Source organism: Eulemur rufifrons, chromosome 15 (genome assembly GCF_041146395.1).
Source record: "Eulemur rufifrons isolate Redbay chromosome 15, OSU_ERuf_1, whole genome shotgun sequence".
Lineage (NCBI taxonomy): Eukaryota > Metazoa > Chordata > Mammalia > Primates > Lemuridae > Eulemur > Eulemur rufifrons.
Genome location: NC_090997.1, coordinates 77,763,458 through 77,787,796, shown reverse-complemented (window position 1 = coordinate 77,787,796; position 24,339 = coordinate 77,763,458). Strand labels below are relative to the sequence as shown.

Here is a 24,339-nt window from a genome sequence, read left to right as displayed (position 1 = left end):
GTTCCAAACTTTACCAAGCATATTGCTGGTCCAAGTTTGCTTAGTTTAACTGCTACCTTGTATTTTATTGAATGAATAAAATTCAGTTTATTAATGTTTATCCACTACTCAGAAATATTTGGATCTTTTCCATATTTAACTATCACAAACAGTGTTGAGTTCAATGCTCTTGTACATATCTCCTTGATCACATATGCCCGGGTGATTCCAATATAGAAACCTAGAAATGGAATTGCTGGGACCTGAGGTTTGTGCATTCTCAACTTTACCAAATAGTAACAAGTAATTTTCTAAAATCACTTTAACAGTTTACACTTCAACCAGGAATTTTAAAATTTTTGTTTCCCACATTTACTGTATAAAATAATATGAAAAGATACCAGGGATATTTAGCATTTCACTGACAAGAAAGAAGATTGAGGATCATTATCAATTCATTCTCAGAGTTGTGGCTTTTCTTTGCTCTTTGTGTTGTCTTTGACATATAGAAATTTTAAAATTTAGGTTGACAGTCACCTTTCATAGTTACTAGACATATACATTTTCTCCTTTTATAGTCCATTTTTTGATTGAGTTATTTATCTTTTTTCTTATTGAACTGTAGAATATCTTTCTATATCTTGGCTATTTATCTTTTGATGGCTATTTTGTTGACAAATAGCACAGTTCATGACTTTTCTTTTTCACTTTATTTATGATGTCTTTTAACATATAGAAGCTATAAATTTTATTATAGTTGAATTTTTCAGTTATTTCCTTTATAGTTTATGCTTATTAGTCTTGTGTGAGATACCCCGATATCATAAATACGTTCTCTAATATTTTATTTTGAAAGCTGACAGATATGCTTTTAGCATTTGGGCTCTTTTGACTGTTTCTTTGAAGTGTATAAATTGGCTGTCATTAATACCAAAGAGAGAGAAGTTTGGAAAGTGTACAGATTTTGGGTTGATCCTACATTATTCATCAGTTTGTTTTTTTGTCATTCTGAGGCCAGCACATGCTACATCTTTGGAACACAAAGACACATAGGTCTCGGTCTCCTGCTGGCTACAAATGCAGCACATAGAGTATAGTATAAGGCCTAAAAGAAGCTTGTTCATATGTTCTGGAAGAATGAGGGAAAGGAATCATTTGCCATGGAACTGTTAACTCTCCTGTTACTTCATATACTCTGGTATACTAGCAATTTTATGGAAAATGAAGATTACTGCCTTAATGTCAGCCCTACATCCTTTAAAGGATACTGGTATTCACTTACATCGTTTTCCTGATGAAATGACAATGCTAAAAATTTGTGGGTCTACATAGACATTTCCCCCCTAATTTTGCAACAAGAATAATTTATCACAGATATTGCTTGCTGAGATGCTTGGAATTTATGGGAAGGTTAACAATCTGTTTTTAAAGATTGGTTTCTGTTTGCAGAGACGAAATGGAGAAGATATACCCGTAGCCCAGACTAAGAACATCAATCACAGAAGATTTGCTGCTTCCTTTAGATTGCAAGAAGTGACAAAAACTGACCAGGATTTGTATCGCTGTGTAACTCAGTCAGAACGAGGCTCTGGTGTGTCCAATTTTGCTCAACTTATTGTGAGAGGTAAGGTGAAACTGTTTTTACTTCATTGAGTTGTATGCCTTTGTTACAACAAAAGCAACTCTGTAGGTATATTAATTGATTTTTAAATCATAGTGTTTTTAATCTCAGGTCCCTATATATAAAAACCGTATTATTATAAAAGTTCTGATAATGTCTTAAGGTAAAATTAAGAGTGTAATTGTAAAGTTTTTCAAATTTCCAACAAGTATTTTCCATCAAAAGGGATCTATTTTATAATGCTCTAATAGGGCTGAATATTGATATATAAAATATCTTATTCCATTTTGCTATCATCTAGTTTGCATTTTAACTTCCTGTTCTCTTTTGTTCTGCAAAGCATTGTGGCAATGAAGTCAAGGTCAATCATTCTATCCTCACAGACCTGTAAATTTTACCAGTATCAAAATAGTAGTAAATGTTCACTAATTCATGCTCCCTATAGAATCTTAGAAAGTTAGAACTGCTAAGACATCTTTATTAATATTCTTGGATACTAAAGTTACTAGAGGAATGTCAGGGATTCTGACCTATCAGTACATATCTGTAGTGAATCCTGGAAAGATACGTACAAGTGCAAAACATATATTCCATTCATTCACAATTTACTGAGTCCCCATTATATTCCAGGCACTGTTCTAGGTTATAAAGATATAATTATAAATAAAGCATAAAGTTCCTGCCCATATGGAAGCTTAATATTGAGATTTGTTAGGCATGCTACATAGATAGATATCGAAAATGTAGTATCAAGCCATGGTATATGTTACCAAGAAAAATAAAGGCCGGGTGTGGTGGCTCATGCCTGTAATCCTAGCACTCTGGGAGGCCGAGGCGGGAGGATCGCTCAAAGTCAGGAGTTCGAGACCAGCCTGAGCAAGAGCGAGACCCTGTCTCTACTCAAAATAGAAAGAAATTATCTGGACAACTAAAAATGTATGTAGAAAAAAAAAATTAGCCAGGCAATGGTGGCTCATGCCTGTAGTCCCAGCTACTTGGGAGGCTGAGGCAAAAGGATTACTTAAACCCAGGAGTTTGAGGTTGCTGTGAGCTAAGCTGACGCCACAGGACTCTAGCCAGGGCAACAGAGCAAGACTCTGTCTCAAAAAAAAAAAAGAAAGAAAGAAAGAAAGAAAAATAAAGACACAAAATGACAGAGAATATTTTAGTAAGGTGGTCTGGAAAGCCACTTCGAAAAAGTAACTGAGTTGAAATCATTAAAAAACCAACGAAACAAACAAAAACAATGAGGACTTCAGGCAGGTGAAAATTTAAAAGAAAGTAGCTTTGTTGAATAGGATACTGAGCACCAGTCAATATAGACACAGATGAAAATAATTATAAACTGTGCAAATCTCTTCAAGGATAAGTTTGGGAAAAAAATAACTGTGCTGAGATTGTCAGAGATATCATGGAAGGCCTTTGTGAATGAGTCCTCTTTGAGGGACAACCTGAAGGTTGAAAGTTGCCCAGGTTAGGGGGATGGGTGGAGGGGCAGGGGTGAAAGAAAGAAGCACCAGCAAGCAGAGAGCACAGAACATGCCAAGGCCCGGGGGCTGGAAGGAGACTATGAGATACATCCGTATTCTGGTTACTATGGTTTATAATGCTTGGCATCGAATGTCTTTTAGATATATTTCAAGAGTTCCTTAATTTTAATATTTTAACCTTTCATACTTTTAGAGAGAAGGAAAGTGAAATTCAAGCTATTTGATAATTTGCCCATAGCCACAAAAATCTAATAATTGACTGAGCCAGAATATAACCCCATGTTTCTTGATTCCTAATGGTGAGCTCATTCTTTTCTACCCCAGCTTTCTCTCACATTAACATTACTGAATAATGCTGTTAGCCTCTTGTATACTTTCGTCTTGGGGAGACCATATGGCTTATTAAAAAGTTTTATCTTTGTAGATGAAATATGACTGTCTTCAATGAAATATCTCCCATGTCCCCATAGTCAGCTCATATCACCTGCAGAGGTTCATGAGATCATAGCCCCAATTTATTGAATAATAAGAAAATATGATAATATTTGGCTCCAGTGTTCAGGCAGAGAAACGATTTATCCCATGTTCACAGATACATGGATATTCATCTTTGTTAAGCCCCATTCTAGCATCTTTCTCACTTGAACCTAATTTTGAAAGCCTGAAGGTGTCCTTGGGTAATTTTCAGGGTGATTAGTATGCTGTAGGTACTGGAATGTGGGTGTCCTATTGAATTTTAATGCTCAGAGTATCTTCATAGTATTATGTATGCATTCACTATATGCAACCTCTGAAGGAAACGGTGTCTTAATAGTGTCCCTAGAGTACTTTTGAATACCTTACAGTATAGATATACTATGTGTAGTTATGTGTAATATATATTATATATAGTTAAATATATTTATATATATATGGTTATCTATACATTTTTTTTCGAGGCAGTCATCCCATGATATATTTATTGGACAGATTGTAGAAGAAAGCGATTCTTTTATCCAGGTGCTCCCTTTATGTATATAGTTCCTTTTTTTATATGGACATTTTCTGCATGTTTGTTTTAAAAGAGAATCATTTTTTCAATACTAGATCTCACATTTGTCTTAATCAACAAGTAGATTTTACCATTTTATCAAAACTTGCTTTGCTTTACCTGGAAACAACTCTATTACAGCTATTCGAGGAGCATTACTTGTAAAATAAATAATTACTTCAATAAAATTTATAAAAGGATCCGGAAATTTCATTGAGAATTCTGATGCATTTTTCTTTATTTTTTTTTCTCTTTTTTAAGAAAGTTCTGCATTTAATATAGATTTTATTTTAAGTTTTATGTTGGGAAGGTTGGGTTCAAATATGATGGTTCTTTGAATGTGTTTTCTACAGTCTGGTAATATTTTAGAAATACATTTTGCTAGTTTTTGCAGTTTTATTTTTCTTTTCTTTTCTTTTTTTTTTTTTTTGAGACAGAGTCTCACTTTGTTGCCCAGGCTAGAGTGAGTGCCGTGGCGTCAGCCTAGCTCACAGCAACCTCAAACTCCTGGGCTTAAACGATCCTACTGCCTCAGCCTCCCGAGTAGCTGAGACTACAGGCATGTGCCACCATGCCCGGCTAATTTTTTTTCTCTCTCTCTCTCTATATATATATTTTAGTTGGCCAGATAATTTCTTTCTCTTTTTTTAGTAGAGACGGGGTCTCGCTCTTGCTCAGGCTGGTCTCGAACTCCTGAGCTCAAACAATCCACCCACCTCGGCCTCCCAGAGTGCTAGGATTACAGACGTGAGCCACCACGCCCGGCCTTATTTTTCTTTTCAACAAATTTTACGTTGTATCACCTGTAAGTTGTGTAAGTTGTTGTACTTATAGGTGATACTTCGCTGTTTTATTTGAAAACCAATATAGAGGTATAAGTTTTCTTGTTTGTCCAGATGACCACCAAATAAAAATTGCTAACCAAAAACATACCTTTAAGGATCAGCTGTCCTGGTGTTGAAACAGTGCTGAGAATTAACTGTGATGACAGGTCCTATCTCTCATTGGCACTTTTAAAGCTGACATCCTGTTACATGGATAGAAAAGATGGTAATTTTAAAGGAAATTTTTGGGGCAGTGATATGAATAGTCTTTAATAAGAGCTGGCATACTATTGCCTGTTGTCAAAGATGACCCAAGGGTAAGAGTTTATTAGTGCATTTTCACTTAAACTGAAAGTGACAGGGCACGCTTACGGCTTTTTTGTTGCTGTTCGTTACAAATGAAAATTTCTCTGAAAAATTCTCATGCTGAAGAGTATCGATCTATGTTTTCCCACAGCCAAAGGAAGGAAAAAAAAAGTATGGTGAAACAGAATTTACTTTGTCATGACTTTAACATTGCTTCATTTTGAGTAATGGTAACATCTTTGGGTTGCGGAAGCCAATCTTTATTGACAAAGAAGTTTTTACAGAGATGAAATGAAGACCAGACATTTTTGCTCGATGTTTTACAAAATCAAAGTGTAAAAAGTATGAAATACAAGTTGAAGTGGTGTTTGCAAGCTCCAAACTGAAAATACCAACTTCACCGTCTATGTTACAGATCGTTTTGCTCATTCTCTGCTTCATTTTCAATTTTCTCCTTCTTCCTTTGCCACTTATCTAAAACAAACACCCACTTACATCTCTAGCCAACTGACCTGCATATACTTTTATAAAATTCTCTGATTGCTACACCTGACACACTCAATTTCTATTCCAAATTGTTTGTTTTCACATCTATCATTTTTACCTGTGAAACTATTACATTGTAAATTCTTTGATTTGAAAATCACAGTTTTTTTGTTTGTCATTGTTAATGGTTTAATTTTTAAATTTTAGTGTCAACTGTAAGTCATTATCAAAATGCTTAGGAAATAAAAAGTATTCAGTTAATAATATCTATTCCTAATGAATAACCTCTAGCTGGAAATTGGGGTGATTATCAATCCATTTACCCAGCTTTACTCAGAGTATGTACCCAACCTTATTCAGAGTTGAAGTTTAAAATCACAAGAAATTCAGATTGATGTCAATATTTTTGTTGTTAGACAGTATAAACTAGCTTAAACATAAGGATATTTACTGACCGTTGTGACTGGAAGGTGCAGGATAGGCAGGCCTCAGGGTTGGTTGATCAAGTCATCAAACCTGCAGGTTCTTCCCAATCCTGCATGCTGCAGCCCATGGTTCTGACTTTTATCCTAAGCTAGGCTCCCTTCATAGTCACAGGGTAGCAATACGGCTACATGCTTCCTTGGTCTCATCCAGTTGGGGATAAAGAGGACATTAATCCCCACAACTATCAGAAACATGTATTGCTGGATATTGGAGAGACAACTAGTATGTCTAGTAAAGAACTTTTGTACACAAGACTCTAGATCATAAATATGTTATTCAGAGGTAGTTTTTCATTCTATTCAGATAAGAGAGTAACTGGGAAAATATTTCAAGATAAAGTACAGCTTAACCTTGACATACAGACTTTGGAATATGATAATATAGGAGAGGGGTATTATCATGCTAAGTCAAGTAACAGTATGGGTCATAGGTAATCAGTGGGATCATAACTTACTTGGTCAATGGTGACCTGTTAATGGACTCATTTGCTTGGTACCAGTTATCCACTACACATGTGAAAAAGGAAAGAAGTCAAAACTAACACAAGATTTGCATTTGAGCTTTCCAATGCTGGTTTTATTGTAATTATTTGTAGTTTATGTTCTATCAGAGCCCGTCTAGTTCATCTTTGTTTGCCTCAGCACCTAGCACAAAGTTTACATAAAGACATACAGTACTTTTCTTGAAATTAACAAGTAAAATTATTTAGCTGGAATCAGAGCAGTGGGACTGACCCTGGAAGATTCAGGGAATGGGTGTGAACCGCATACCCCATCTCACCCGCAGATGGAACGAAGTTTGCTGGTATAAAGGAAGTGATGATGGATGTTTTTTGTAGTGTCTGAACCAGCGTCTTTCCTTTCTCAAATGAACTAATAAGGGTGACTCTTAAGGTTAGCATGAGATATTTTTCACTTGAAAAACAATGTCGATTTGACCAAGATTCTAGTCTAGTATTCTATTTGTGTATAAAAGTAAATCTGAATGTTTCATTTTAGTGTTTCTATGTTAGAGGTAAGGACATTTGGGAAGTAGAAAATACTTTAAAACTTTTGCTACTTGATAGCTAAAGACCATGGAATTTCTAGCTTGAGACCTTCAGCAGTCCGCTTAATATCGCACAGTATTGATTTTTAACTAGTTTTCATAGCACAGCTGTCAGACTCATGAATTCATATAAAGATCCCTTTTCTTTACTTCTATTGTGAAAACTAGTCAACTTGACAGGAAGTTTGGAGTTAGCTGGGAGAATGCAGTTTAAACATCTGTGTTTCATAAAATCTGAACTATTAATGATGAAGTCTTAGAATACATCGATAAGTCACATACTAATTTTCCCCAAACACCCCTACATAGTTAGGAAAACACATGCAGCGAGTGGATGCTGAATGTCTCAGATTTGGAGGTCTCCAAATGTCTCATATTTTAAAATTTTACTTTCCTACGCTTGAGTATGATAAAAGAAACATTTGGAGTCTCCTCTCATTCATAGCACCTACTTGTAATTCAGGTGGTTCGGTGTTTAAGATGTCTGGTACATATTTAAATTCTAAATGAGCAAAAGAGTGCTAGGTGTTCTTATTTCGGAAGTATATTGTGGTGCAACCAGAAAATGGATACTGATTTGAATTGTTCGTATAATCAGTTTAGGAATACTTTTTCAAAGCCAAAAAGCATTAATAAATAATGATTGTACCTATGTTTATTTAAAAGTAGTAGGGAAAGATGCCTCTTCAATTTGATATTAATATTAACTGGGATTCAATATTATTACTGAAACTCTGTTAGATCCACTTCTGCACACCATTATTCCAAATACGTTTTCTATTAATTTTCTCCTCCGAGTTTCCTTATTGGTACTCTACAAGAATGGTAGAGTGCAGCAGTTGTCTTTGCCCAAATGATTATTTTCATTTTGTTTTCTCTCAGTTTGTTTTTAAAATAAAAATGTGATGAGAATTCTTTCCCCAAGGATTTCTGAGTTTGCTTCCACAGGTGACTGACGTGTATAGCACTGCTCTTTGAAGTGAATCTTTGCGGAGTTTGCTTTTGTGGGAGCTTTCTTCTTAAGAATTTGCAAAGGATCAAGAAGGACGTGGAATCATCTACATGGCAAATAATTGTTTTTGTAGAACTCAGGGGAATTTGATTTCAGAGTGCTGATAGTAGGTCTATAATCTCCTTTTGAGTTTCAATTCTCGTCTCTTGGAGTTTGTGATAAATGTAATTTGGGCCAACTTCTGCCATGGGACTTATCTCTACTTCATGGACTAACAGTGTCTTTTGTAATTTATATTCCACTCCCTGTTCACCAGTTTTCTTTCCCTTACCCCAAACCAAAAAGAAAGCAACAATGTCAATTTGAACTAAGAGTTTTCAGTCTCTCTGGGTTTCTTTGCAACTTCATTGGAAAATCGGCTAGCAGACGTTACTGAGTACTTACCATGGTAATAGGCACGAACAAACACCAAAGAAATAGCAGATGTAGTCTCAACCCTCAAGCAATTTATAATTCAATTCATTCCTTAGGAAGATGCAGAATTTCTGACTATCTTGGCACAGACTTTTGACTTCAATTTTGGTCACATTTTTAATTCTGTAAGAATAAAAAAGATTTCCTAACAAATGAAAAACAGCCTACAAAATAGCTATTCCATCAAAACCCCGCATTAAGCACTAATCTGGTAAATAATGTCATACTGTGAGAGTCTTATAGAACGTTAATTGAACAGAAGCCCTAGAGCAGACAGATTGAAATCAATCAGTGAGGGCAGAGATAATTCATGGTGTTCAGTGGTATAATGAGTGAAGATGGTGTACTATAAGTGTTGTGGTGGGACATTACTTCATTAATTTCAGTTCCTGAGTCTTTCCCACTCTCCCCTCCACTTTGTCTTCAAGAGGGTCAATAATAGCAGTTTCCTACCAGCAGATAACTTACAGGTGAGTTTTGTGTTGAGATAAATTATTTGCCACTGAAATATTCACATCTTTTAAAAAGCCAGCTAATACACATTTTGCTTACTAATAATACATGATCAGGAACCTGTTACAAAGAGTACAAACAAGGAAATACATGCATAACAGAAAACATAAAACTTGTAGGTAGAAGCCTTACAAAGGAGGTAGAGAATAGTACGTACTTATTAATTATGAATACATCAGTCCAAGCCAACTTCTTCCAAGTTTACGATAGTACCTCAGAAAGCACCTTCTTTTCCATCTGAGTTAATATAAATGATGTTTTTATCCTTTCTAGGAAATAGTTAGTCTAGGAAGAAATTAAAAACAAGCATAAAGTCAACACAAGTAAATTCATATAAACAGATTTTGTTAGTCCTCCACACGGATTGTGTTTATTAGTTCATAGTCATTAGTTTTTTAGAAAAAAGGAAAAAATGGTCCAGTTCAGTGTTAGAAGTGAGGATTTGGGGACTGAGAACTGGGCAGAGATTAAATAATATGGCAAAATATATGGCAGCTTTTCTCAGCACATAAATATGCAACAGCCTCTTTTTGTACAGCTTTACCTTAGCGCTGATGTTTGTTTTTAGGGAAATTAGGGCCTACGGTTCTATTCTCATCTCTTACGAGGAGGTGTATTCTCATCTCTTACAAGATATGCGAACAGGGTTACTTTTAAACTTTAGGATATAACTTATCCTGGTTATAGGAATATAACTTTCTTTTGCTGTCCAATGTCTGCTTTCTGAGTCCTAAACTAAGAAAATATTTTTGTCTTTCTGCTTTGCACAATTTGAAATCATAGATTTAGTAGTGGTGGTACTGAATCTGTCCTTGTGTTAAAACAAACAAACAACAAATGGATAATTACCTGTACCCTTGTTCTGAAGAAATTTTACCCACATAGTTACTTACAGCTTCATAATTGCCACTGGCATTTTCTTTAGTCTTCACATACATATGTAGGGTACCATTGCTGCTCTCATGTTGCCAGTCCACCCCCTCCAGTGGCTTCCTTTCACATTAAGAAAAAAAATAAATCACAGTCCTTTCCTGTTTCAGAAGGCCTTGAATGAAGTATCCCCTGGCTGCTACTCCAAATTTGTTTCCTATCACTCACCTTCTTCCTTAGTCCACAGCAAGTATAGCAACTCTTCCAAGCATACTTCTGCCTTAGGGCCTTTACACTTGCTATTCTTTCTATATAGACTTCTGTTTTCTCAAATAGATGCTTGCTTTCACATTCTTATTTCACTCAGATTTCTACTGAATTTTTTTTTTCCAAAATACCTAAAGGCCAAATGGCAATTACTTTCTAGTACAGAAGAGAATTCATTGATTTTGTTTTACAATTTTTTCTCCAAAGTTATTTAGGTCAAAGTTTTCAAAAGATCTCAGTATAATGCCTACTGTTATCAACTATGTGCAGAAGATGACAGTGGTCTCAACGGTTGTTGTATTACTAGAACTACAGCAAATAGAAATCTGTATGAAATTTGTATGTTGTATGTATGTTAATTGCTTCCTTTATCAGTATTTTATTTCATGTACTCTGAGTGCCTAGCACTTTTCTTTGCCATCACTGCCACCGCTTTGTGCAGGTCACCGTCTTCTCTTTCCTACATTTCTATAAAAAGATCCTTTGTGGTCTCCCTCCACGAGCGCTTGTCTCCTCCAAGTCGGTCTTCACACAGCAGCCAGTAACCATGTGACACAGAGTGAGTCAGAATACTTGCTCCCTGGCTCTGGTGGCTTCCTGTTCATGCAGTATAAATTCCACATGTCTCAACACAGCTCCAGGGTCCTGCCTGCTCTAGCTGTGCTCACATCCTTCAGTCCTTCATGAGTCTTTCCTTTGCTCACCAATCTCTGGCACCACTGGCTTTGTTTCACTTGCTTAAATGCACGGTGATCTCTGCTCCCTTCGGGCCTTGGCTTTTTTGCTTGCTGTGCACCTTTGCAAGTCTTCCAAATATAACTACATTCCTAATATCTGCCTCCACTAGACTGATGAATTTAGGGACTGTTTTCTTTTGCGTGTTCATGATAGGATCTCTGTAGCAAGCACCATGACCAAAGTCCGGCAGATATAATCAAATATTTGTTGTCAAAGAAACATACAGTGTGAGTTATAAAGTGCCATGTGAATGGCATGGATTTCATGTGTAGAGCAAGAGGGCCAGCCTCATCACTGCTTTCTACGGTTAAGAAATGTGCTGAGGAGGAGGAGAGGTTTCATCTGGCCCTTGATGGATGGGTAGCATTTGGATAGTTGAAGATAAATAAAGGCATTCCAAGCAGAGGGAATAATATTGAGAAAACACGTGTTCTTATGGACTAGTATTAAATATTGACTATAGCACAGTGTTTTCCAGGGGAGAAGTCTGAGATGTGCCTGAAATTTTACTTTGAAGCCTTACTGTGGAGGAATTTGAGACAGATTAAGAAATATAAATGTATTATGTCACTTGATATGGAAACCTTTGGCAGTATTGGAATAGGTTACTTGTGTAGGTTAGTCATGTGTTAGTATCTGTCTCATAAAACCAGGATGGAAGATGATTTGCAGAATGGTGAGTTTTCACAAAGTTTAGGGAGCTCTTACAATCCTAAAAGCTTGAGATGGTAAGGGGTTCTTGGTGTGGTAGAAAGAACAGGTCAAGATGTCCGAGATTATGGCAGAACTATTGTTAAGAGCGTTGTGAAATGACAGCAGGAAGAGAAATCAAAAGAGACTTCTAGATTTTTAGCCTGGGATACTGCATGAAATATTGTATTATGGACAGAAATTCATAAGATTTATAGAAGAACTAATTTGAGAGCATAGATGATAATTTCTGTTGTATACTTTCAATTGGATTCTGGGGAGACATGCCAGTTTAAAATCTTTAGGCATCTTGGTAAGTCTTAGACTAATTGTAAAGTATTAAATAAGTATTCCGTACAAGATGAATTAAATATTAAGTACTTAGTGCATAGAAATTCTTTGCATTTTGTTCCATTTTAGAGCCGTTAGCCAATACTGTTAGATTTTTTCATGTTGTTAAACCTATGATAAAAACATATGTATTCAATTAAGGTTTTTTTTTCCTACTGCTTCATGTATATTCTTGACTGAATTTGAGGCTACTAAGTGAAAATCTTTTTCCTGTTCTTTGTAAAACTTTTTACTTCATAGGAATAAGGAAAACAGTCCAAAGACTTCTCCACTTTCTCTGCTCTTCAGATTTGATTGCTCCTGATAATAATGCTCTTAGACCTGTCTTTTTCTTACATCAGTGTTTGAAAGGGTTGAGAAGTAGGAATTTTCTTTCTAGGACTTTTGGCTGATGGCATTTCTCAATCCTCAAGGAATGCCATTCACTGCAATGGGTGGTTTGAAAATATTTACTTAAGGGTAAAGATTTCCCACCTGTCATAATTTTCCTATGTTAAAGTAGCCACTAGGTTTGACATTTCTGTGTATTGTGCAGGATTGCTAAAAAGTAGTTACCATGACCAGGCTGGTTGATGAATAGTAATGATGAAAAGCAGGGTGTTTGGAATTCAACATGGAGATAGAAATGCTAGATGTCAGAGAAGCCATATATTAAAGAGAATTTGAATTGGAAACTGAATCTCAATCTGCCACTGGGAACATTTTGATCATTTTGATTTATTAAACTTTTATAACAGCATTCAGATGGAGCTGAATTAAAACCTTTAGTCTTGGATAGTTTATGGTACAGCAACCACTGTGTTACTGGTATCATTTTGAAGGTTCTCTTAGCATCTGTGAGGAGGGAAAAAAATGGGTGGGTGAAGGACTTATTTTTTTCACTTATATTCTCACATCTAACTCTAAATCCCTCTCTTTTGTTTTCATTGTGTCAAGAATAAACACCTTTTGCAATGTCAACATATTAAGTACCGAAAAGTTTTGAATTTTACCATTAAACATATTTGAAACTCTGATTAATAATTTTCCAATTGAAATATTGCATTTTTGTATATTTTACAGGCCGTTGGTATGTGTACTTGTACATTCAGTGGTGTCTGTGTCTATGTTTGTGTTTCTGAGTTTTAAAGATAAATATTCCAATAGAAATGAATGCAATTCTAAAGCCTAACTTGCAAATAAGAGTGCATTTTCCTACAAATGTTGGAATTCTGTAATCAGGTCTTCTAAAAATCATCTTTCAGCATCAGCAACCATGGGTAGTGTTTTCTGAACAGTGGCTCCATACTAAAGAGAAATCAATTACTATTAGAGAGGCACTGTAGGTTAAAGGCATTACAAGGTTCACACTTGGTTTTGCAGCCAGGAGAGGGTACTTAGCCGTGAATCAGGAATGATGCAAAAGATGGATGAGACAGAGTTCAAGGAGCAGTAATGTGAGGGTCCAGAACTATCATTTCAAGCTGTCTCAGCAGCAATGATGGATGGTTTGGTGGCAAGAAGTAATAATACCAGATGATGAAAGATGCGTCTCGGCATCTTGAGCCCCAGCATACCGTCTACCTGTTGGAGTTCTGGGGCATAATGATTCCTGATTTGCAACCAAACGGGTTTGCTGCATTTAGCAATCCAGATTTTTGGCAGCTGTGAAGGAAGCAAGTCGCATATCAAACACTCCTGCACATTGTAAATTTAATTACCTCATATTTATGCATAGTAGTTGTTGACAGGAACTTGTAAGCTATGCTAATATGGTAGGTAATTTGTTACCTCCAGAAATCACTTTCCATGTGTCTTCTGATCATTATCATGAAACATGATAAATGATCTCGCCCATGAGGTATAAATGAAAATGAAATGGATAATTGGATTCTATGTCTAAATTGTGGCTGGAATAGTCACAGCAATTATAATTGAATTTATCTCATAAAAATGCATTTGGTAATATATCAGTGACCTTTCATCATCTTGAGCCTATGATTTTATATGAAACTACTCTTGAGATGATCACAAAAAGTTTTATAACTTTTCAAAAAGAACATTCCCAAATACTTAAATTTTCTATTATCTTGCCTTATTCACCTATATATTGTAACATTATTAATTTATTCAATGATTTGATTAACATTTTTGAGCAGTCACCATATGTTGTTCATTGTGTTTATTGTTAATAAAATGACTAAGATATACAATCTTGAAGGTCTTATAGTTCCATATGTAGGTATGTGAGTGTCTAGTCTTTAAATTATAACATTTCTTCTTTTGCACCTCATTCTATAATTCCTTTTTCTCTTGTAGCTTCTTTTATGAGGGTCCAAGAAGATAACAAAACTACTGTTAATGTTTTTTTATTTGTTTGTTTTCAGTTAAAAACAACTATCAAGATTCAGTTAACAAAAGTTATCTGGAAATGGGACTTTTCTTTTGAACAAGATATATTAATAAGCAGGGCATATCCATAGGGTATGGATCACTCAGATCACCTGGCTCTAAAGTGTTAGATTTGAACTGAAGTCTGACTCCAGTGCTCATATTCTTTTCACCTCGCCACGGTAACAATAGGCTATACAAAAACTAACTAAATTTATATCATGGCCTTAAGAAAAATGCTGCTTGAAACAAGATTTAATGAATATGAGTAAGAAACAGAGTTGTTAGGTTTCAACCTTAAATTTCAATAATTGTAACTACTCTGTTACTATGATTATTACCTTACCACTTTAGAAACAAGGCATTTAGTTTACATTGCCTGGATACTATTTTTAACTAAATCTTGCCATGACAAGTAGCAGGTTAGCTACAGCACTGATTGTAAATAGAGTAGCAAGAGGGGTATGAGCCTCTATAAATCAAGTATAGGGTATTTTAGAAATTACTTATGACTACCACACATGCCCTTTTTCCAGATTCTGATATACTAATATAAACATGTGCACACACCCATTCACACTGACACGTTATATGTAGGCTCACTCAACCTAAATTTCAGCAAGCCTTTGTTAGAATCTAGGCAGAGGCTGTCACCCATGTGTTTTATAAAAAGCTAAGAAATTATTCTGCTGTTCCTCCTGCATTCTTCTTCCCCTCTTCTCAACATTTTTTAAATTTTATATCAAGAATTATGAGTCGCTTCTGTAGCTCTAAGAAGACGTTGCAAATATGTTAAATGTCTTTAATAATATTACAAGATTCTTTGGATTTCAGAGTTTCTCTGATTGTGGAAAAAATAAATTATCCAGAATTCAATAGCCTAAAGTCAAGACTTTCTAAAGTCACAGTGCTCATTAATCAAAGAAACTCCGTCAGCACTTAGCCTTAATTTTGTGTGAATATTAAAAAGACCCTCCTGGGTACACATAGTTTTTCTGTGGCCTAGTCATCTTTGATCAAGTCGGATGAAAATTTCAGAGTCCCTGGCTTGTTCTTTATTTTTTTTCTTGTTCTGCAGACTCCCTCTATTGACTTATTATTTTCAGGTTGGTGAAATAGCATTAGAAACCTTTCATGTATGCTCTGGAGGAAATTTTCTTCTATACTTTATTTTTTATATTTAAAGTAGAGATGTAGCCTGAGTACTCTTCCTGTTGAAAGTCAAATCATAAGCCAAATCTTTCTTTTTTTTTTTTTTGTTTTTATTCAGATTTTTTTTTTCTTTTCTTTTTTTTTTTTTATTTCATCTTATTGTTATGGGGGATACAGAATTGCAGGTTACATACGTTGCCCATGTACCGCCTTTCCCCCCAAGTCAGAGCTCCAGGCGTGTCTGTTCCCCAGACAGTGTGCGTTGCACCCATCATGTAGGTATATATCCCTCCCTTCCCCACCCTCCCTTCCCGAGTCAGCACCTTCAAGCATTACTATTCCCCAAACGGTGCGCAATGCACTCATTGTGTACCTCATATAGTCACCTAATTTTTGACAAAGCAGGAAAGAATATACTCTGGGGACAAGAATCCGTATTCAATAAATGGTGCTGGGAGAATTGGTTAGCCACTTGTAGAAGACTGAAACAGGACCCACAGCTTTCACCTCTCACAAAAATCAAATCACGGTGGATAACAGACTTAAACCTTAGGCGTGATACAATCAGAATTCTAGAAGAAAATGTAGGAAAGACTCTTACAGACATTGGCCTAGGCAAAGAATTTATGAACAAATCTCTCTTTCAAATGACTCACTTGCAGAGTGGCTCCGTTTCTGTTTGTTACCTGAGTAAAAACCTAGAGAGATGCTTTTAGATGGGTTCACAGAGTATTGCCTTGGACTAACAACGGCAGTGCAGAGTTCAAATAATGTCAAGGCACTAAATGACCTAAGTTGGCATGATTCCAGAATAATGTTAAATAAAAAATTTTATATTCTCATAAAGGGAGATGCTATGAGAAATACATGAACTATGTAAAAATAGTGTATCATAGATAAATAAATTTAAATATATCTCCAAAACTTACAGTTACATAGCAGAAAAAATGTTTACTTAATGCCTTTATATGGTGTAATAGCCTCATAATATGTTTAACATATAAAGCATGTTATGTAACTCAACTAACTCCTCTAACATGAGCTTGATCCAACTTAAAGGCAAAAAGATTTGAATGCCCAAACTTTTGCAGGTAGACATTCCTCTTGTTTCTTTTGATTTCAGGGATTCTCATATTTTAGAAGTCAAAATATCTGGTAATGAAGTACATAAGGAAAAATGTATACTCCAGTCTTTGTGAATGATTTAGTAATTTTCAAGAGAAATTCTGATGAAATTAGATTTTGCCATAAATGCTCACTTTGCATTTTAAATCTCAGTGTGAGATTCTGCTTATACTTAATGATCCTTGGCTAGGATGGGGTGGGGTGGTTGGTGGGATTTCTGGGCAAGAGTTTAGGATGAATTATATCAACCCTCCCTCTACAGAAAAGTGTGTATTAAACGTATATAGCTTGGTAAGTATATAGCTTGGTGAATATTACCAGCACCCCAGAAGTCCCTCTCACTCCATTCCAGTTAATATCTTCCTCCTCCAAAGTAACCACTGTTCCTGGCTTATGACAGTAATACACAACTTAGGTAAATGGAATCTTACTTAGTTTATGCTCTTTTTATCTGGCTTCTCTCATTCAACATTCAAGTATATGAAATGTATGCATATTGTTGTATGTAGCTATTTGTCTTATGACATCATTGTTATAAAATATTCTATTATGTGACTATGCCACAATTTATCCATTTTACTGATGATGGAATTTGATTCTATTTCACCTAGAACTATTTACAGCAGTGGTATATGAATATGCTAGTATATGACTTTTGAGGATATATGTGCTCATTTGGGGGTAGCATGTACTTGGAAGTGGAATTGTCAAGTCAGAGAGTATGCTTATGTTGAGCTGTAGAAGGTACTAGCAAAATACTTTTTGAATTTATTTTATGAATTTATGCTTGAACTTTCAGCATGATATTTCATATCCTCACCAACATTTAATATTTATTATCCTACCTTCCATTTTTATTACCTTCTTTGTTCATAAGTGCATTCATTCAACAAACGTTGATTACCTAATATGCAAAGCACTGAAGATACAAACTCAAATATTAATAATATCAAGCCCTTGCCTTCAAGGAGCTCAGTAAGTGAAGAGAGAGACAAAAAAAAAATACAGGTAAATCTTTTATAAGACAAGGTGCATTTATTTGAAGGTGGAGAAGGTGTGGGGTGGAGGGTTTTTCAGAGGCAGTAATAAATAAACTGAGATTTGAAGATAACTTTGCTAAGTGTATAACTGGCAAAAGGGCATTCCAGGTGGCATATAAAAGGTAAAAGTGGTATGATTTTAAAAGAGGATTTTCCCGTGGAAAGTACAAATTGTTAAATATGAGCATATGATTGGAATTGTCCAATTGGTTGGACGGGTAAGCAGGGGACAGATCATGAAAGGAGCAGTGTATATTAAGAAGTTTGCCTCTATATTTGATGTTTACCTTCAGCTGTCTTAATAGAGTTCCATTTATCAACTGCTGCATTAATAAACCACCACTAATCTTAGTGACATAAGACAATTAACTATTTTATAATGTTCACAGCTTCCATGGGCCATAAATTTGGAAAGGCAGAGCAGGGGATGGTTTTTCTGTGTTTCATGGTATTTGGGTCTTGAGCTAAGTCTCAAACTGAACAGCTGAAGGTGATTTACACTCTTGGAGGCTAGAATCATCTGGAGATTTCCTCATGCGCAAGAGTGGCACTTGAGCTGGGCTGATGCCACCAGCTAATTGAAAGTTGTACGTGGTACCTGAGGTCTCCAAGAACAAGTGTTCTAGCTTCCAGTGAACAGAGAGAAAACTATCTGGTCTTTTGTGACCTACCGTCAGAAGTCTCCTTCCCTGACTTCCTCTGTGTTCTACTCGTTGAGGCAGGCATGAGGGCCCCAGATTCAAGGGGTGAGAAGATGGACCCAACCTCTCAATGGGGGTGCTGTCAGATTGTGGGCACCAGACTGTCACCGTGACTATATTATTTATGCCTTTATTGCATTTTCCATATGTTATCTATAATGTTGTAATATTCACAAAAACTATCCAGTATAATTTTGGTTTTTTTTTTTTTTTCTTTTTTTCACTCCTGGCCATTCTGCCTATAATTTGAATATCTCCTAACTGGCACCATGGTTTAGAGAGCACAGGCGTAACCATTGAACTCTTCTTCCCCACAAGATTGACATGTGATTTTATAAAGAGAACAATATAAAATTACAATGAATAAATGCATTTATTTAATATGGTTTACATTTATATATGAAAATAACTTGAAAGATTATTAAAAATATATAGACACAAATTAGTGCCTCTACATTTTAAACAAATCATTATGCTTTATAGTAGTGATATTAATATATCTGGTATACGTTCATGATTAATTTCCAAACTTACTGTGTTGACATTTGTTCCATATCAGACCCTTAAAATCTAGACATAAACATAGAGATATACGTTTAAAAATACACTGCATGCCATTGGAGCAGGAAAATGGTACCCTTCAGTTACAATTGGAGATCTCCCAGCTATCAACTTCCATTAGTGTGTCATTTTACAAATGTTTGCCAAAGAAGCATGATATTCCTTTTTTTTAATCATATTTACAATAATAGGCATCTTTCTCAATTCTTTATTCATCTTATGTCCACTGATTAAGCTACTGTTTATTAGAGTCTTCAGTGTCCATAAAAATATTAGTTCATTTTACTTATGGATTTTTTTTTTCCCCTAGCAAATTTTCAGTTGACTGGCTGAAGTTGGAAAAGGGTGGGAAATTTGAAGGTTAGAGAAAAGAGTATATGAATAGTCTGGTTTGATAGCCATTTTAGGCTCTTATTTTTAAGAGACATGATATTCATCAAAGTAGAATCAGGAACTTTCTTTTGCTTACAGGAAGTAGCTGAGAAAGAAGAGCCCAACCCCGTAGCTGTATAATTGTATTACTTGTAGTCCAGAAATCCTTTATTTTACTATTCTTGAAACTTTCCCTTGCTGTGCACAGAACTAGGACTGCCTTCTAGTATTTTATATTTTAGATGACATGACTTTTTTGATATGAATGTCAAATACCCATTTGGGTATTTAACATTGGGTATTTGACATTCCCCCATGGTGCGAAAGTAAGGGTGTTTGAAGGGAATGAAAATAAAAGGTCTTTCACTGGCCGAGCTGTCCCACTAGTGTAAGATGTCCTTGGACAGGTAACTATTTACATGACTAAACATCTCTAAAATATCACTAACTTGTTATTTTATCAGATAGGTCTATAATTATTCCTGTCTACCTTCAGTTTCCATCTGATTATAAAACTTAGGTATTTTATTTTTGATAGTACTTTGACTATTGGGCAAAGGTATTTTGGCCCCTAAAGGAATGTTAATAGAACTAGATGGTTACAATAATCATTCAGAAGTTCTTATAATTCTGGTGACCACATTGATGGTTCTATTTTTATGGTGTTGCCTTCTTTTCATCATTATGCCTGTAATATTCTCCAGTTACCCATAAAACCTGCTTTTCTTAGTTCACAGACTTAAGTGGAAGTGCACAGAATCTCTCGTCTTGTCTCTTGTTCAAATCTACTTAACTCTTTTAAGTAGTTGCCATCAGGCATAGCTTATCTAAAGTCAGTGGTTCAGGCCGGGTGCGGTGGCTCACGCCTGTAATCCTAGCATTCTGGGAGGCCGAGGCGGGTGGATCGCTCAAGGTCAGGAGTTCGAGACCAGCCTGAGCAATGAGCGAGACCTCGTCTCTACTAAAAATAGAAAGAAATTATCTGGCCAACTAAAATATATATAGAAAAAAAAAAAATTAGCCGGGCATGGTGGCGCATGCCTGTTGTCCCAGCTACTCGGGAGGCTGAGGCAGTAGGATTGCTTAAGCCCAGGTGTTTGAGGTTGCTGTGAGCTAGGCTGACGCCACGGCACTCACTCTAGCCTGGGCAACAAAGCGACACTCTGTCTCAAAAAAAAAAAATAAAATAAAAAAATAAAGTCAGTGGTTCAATCTGCTGAACTCATTTCTCATTAAAAGTTCTCTCTTAATTTGATCCAAGGCATTTAACCAATAGAACACATGATTGTTTTTTGTTTTGTTTCAATTCCAAAATTGAGGAAATGTTGTATAATTGCTAATTTTAGGTCATTTTTTCTTTGGAGTGAATATATATTGGGGATCTTTACATTATGAAACTGAGTTGGATCTGTATAAGCAAATGACGCCTTTTCTCTGCTAGGAAGATTTTTAAAATCTCTGAAGATGTGTGTTTTTTGAACTGAAGAAAAGCCTTAAAATTATGACTGCTCTGGAGTTAGTAGTGTACAAGTCAATCCTATTATTTTGAGGAGTTGTATATATGACTGAGGGCTTGTTCAGTTGGTTTTACCATGTCATCACAAATTCTTTTTGATGAAAGAAAAACAAATAGTTATTGCATAGAGGGAAATGCCTAGCCAAAAGATGGCCATGTGTACCCTCCAGAGGCATGTGGAGATAACAGGCAAATAATAGTTCCCCTGAATAACTGGGGCAAATAAAGTCTTGGTTTTTACCTGCCTGGAAAACAGGGTCACTGAGTAGAGGAAGCAAGTAGTGTCTCCTGATTCCATTGCAGGCCCGAGTCATTACATTGAAAAAATGGCCATCTGTTGCTGGCTTCATATACATAAAAACCCCATTCATTATTTTGAATTGTCTCAGGATGATCACAAAGTATGTATTTATAATGAACATATGCTTCTTATGTCCTGTATTTCAATGAGTCAACACAATGGATTGTTCAGACCCAGGGAGCAACGTGGCAAACTTAAATTGCTTGTTCACAATTAAGTATTGGGAAATTCTTCTAATTGCATAGTTTTAAATTTCCCTAGAATTTGACATTTAGGCTCATGTAATTTTTAATGTGTTTATATTCTAGCTGTGGAAGATTCAGGATATTTTTAATAATACATTTTTCTTTCTTGATTATATATGTATTACATATACATGTATGTATGTATATATGTATGTGTAATATGTATATACACACAGAAAGATTATAATCTCAATATAGAGATTTTACAGTGGAATTTTTTCTTTTAATTGATATCTCCTTGTTTACTGGGTTCAGCCATTGTGCCTTAGTATGTATTCAGATAAAATGAATATGAGTGGTGTTACTGTACTCTCAATCCTTTTGCCTGTTATCTATGATGGAATAATAGTTGATGCTGTATAACCTAGGCATAGGAAAGATGTTACTGGGACATATATTGTCATCGCCAAGCACAGTTTCTCTCCTTTCTCCCACCATATGTTTTTTTTAATTCTCCTACCTCATAAAGGTGACAGATGAGATGGCGAAGTGATTACCTGTTTATGGCCCTAGACTTGAGGGAACCGAACAAAGAACTGAAAGCTTTCCTAGCTTTACTACTGACTTAATTGTTATTCTTGGAATCAACTGGATGTTCTTTCCTTGAAATGCTGTGAACAGGGTGAACTCTGAGAAAGCTAAAATGAGGTATTAAACAACCCTAAGAGAAATCTTCTGTATTTATTAGCTTATGACTCATTCAAAGGAATCCATAATTTTCATCGTAACCTCTGGTTTGCTGCCACGTGGAGTGTGGTACTGAGAGAGGCTTTTGTGAAGTTGTTAAATTATTCCAGTAATTCATAATTTTAAACCAATTCATTGCATAGATATAAATGAGGAAGAGAGTAGTTTTCAAACAAAACAAGATACAAATTTGTAGTTACCTTACAATTTGATTATATGGGCTAAAAAGCAAATAAACTTTACTTTTTAAAATCCCTTCGCCTTTCTATCTACACTAACTATGAACCTAACCTTGTTTTAGTTTCTGCTGACAGGTCTAAAACTGTGTGCTGCTGTTGTGCCTTTTTATTTAAAGCAGGTAATAAAGTTATTACACCAGCATTTTCAAATCAAGGTGAATAAAATGCCGTAGTAATACATAAGATATAAAATTCAGTATGCAAAATTTGCAGTTTCATTGCAGAAATGATTCTTCTTATTTCAGCACTTTAGGTAGCAGGAAAGAGCCATGTCATAGATTAAATACTGTAATTCCACAGATCTTGCAGTTTTAAAATGAATACATATCACACGGGGATTTGAGAGACAAAATAGTTGTTTAATATGAAGAGTGGCTTACTTAGCATCAGAATTTTCTTCTACTGTGAATTAAATTTTTGTTCCAAAAAAATATATACGTATGTGCTGGTGTTAGTACAATGATATATTTTTATATCATTCCTGATATTGTATATTCAAATTACTTTTAAAATATATAAATGAGAGTGTTTTCCTCTCATGAAAAATACTTTTTGAAAACATTTTAATTGATCTGATTTGACTAAAAGACAAAAAAGAATTATTGCTAGGTTTGTAGCTATGCCTTCTTTTTAGGAGCTGGATAAATCATTTGGCGCCACTTGGTCACTAAGCAATTGCTTAGAAAGCATTCTTCTGTTCCAGTCAACTAACTCCTTTAATTAAATAGTAACAATTTGTAGGTGCTGTGTATCAATGTCAGAGCAATTGGCTTGCTACAGGATTCAAAGTAAAAGGTATTAAATCTTACTTTTTGGGGACTTAATTCTAGCACCTAAAACTAAATAAAATAAATAAATACACAGTTTTACTGTGGTCATACCCAAATATTGATTTGCACACTGAAGTTGTGGTATACATTTTCTTGTATAGAATGGGTGGAATTTGTGGAAATAATTTTTTCTTACAGTAGTGTGAGTAGCTTTTTTTCTATAAGGCATTATTGAGCCAGTCACTCATCCTGTAACAGTAGTGTTGAACTTTGTCAGGGACTGTGAGAAATGCTGGAAAGGTTTTATGGACACACTGCAAATTTTATTGGCCAACAGAGATAAAAGAAAAAGTAAAACTCACTCATGGTCCTATAGTTCCCCAATCAGTGCTATTTACTCTTTGGAATGTTTTCTTTTGGTGTTAATGGCTGCCAACTTTTTTGCCCTAGGGATATACTTTTTACTTTTTAAAGTGAAAACTAATAATCTTCATAACTTGCATTCTTAAGGCTTGCATGAAATTCTATTGAGTAGATAAGAAATGATTTGTGTCACTGTTTCCTTTTGTTGAATATTTTGATTAAGTTTTGCTCTGCTAAACAAAGATTTAAAATAAATCATTATAATAAATTCCCAGAAGGGAGATTACTTTGATTTATAAACACATCTGTATTTCTTGATTTCCAAAAGCATTGTTACCAGGTCACTTGCTTATGAGGAGGCTATCTATTCAAATGCCTATTTACCTATATCGTCTTAGCCGTAGTCGATTCAGTGTGAATATATAATCACTCGTACAGGGCTTGCATCTCTTCCTGAAAATTCTACTCTATTGCTCTTTTGAGAAATGAAAATATAAGTGATATAATTTTATGTAAGCATAAGTGGTGACTTTATTATTTTCAACATCGTTGAAATTATTTTCTACATTTTTGTGGTGTGTCTCTAGAGGAGCTTATTGGTGTTTTAGATTGGATAATTCTCTTTTTCCTCAGCTGTATTAAGTTATAATTGACAAATAATTGCATATATTTAAGTCATACAATATGATGTTTTGATATGTATATACATTTTAGAATTATTAAAGCAGGCTAATTAATATATCCTTCACACTTCATACTTTTTTTTTTTGTGG

General features: G+C 35.2%; 1 protein-coding gene across 6 annotated transcripts in view; it reads left to right on the top strand.

Annotated features, from left to right (window-relative positions):
• PTPRK (protein tyrosine phosphatase receptor type K) overlaps window positions 1-24,339 on the top strand; it is a 509,148-nt gene that overhangs the window by 279,379 nt on the left and 205,430 nt on the right. For all 6 annotated transcript variants that reach the window (XM_069488870.1, XM_069488869.1, XM_069488867.1 and 3 more), the window contains one exon: window positions 1,429-1,603. In XM_069488870.1, the coding sequence (XP_069344971.1) occupies window positions 1,429-1,603 (175 nt within the window). The remainder of the gene's footprint in view (window positions 1-1,428; window positions 1,604-24,339) is intronic.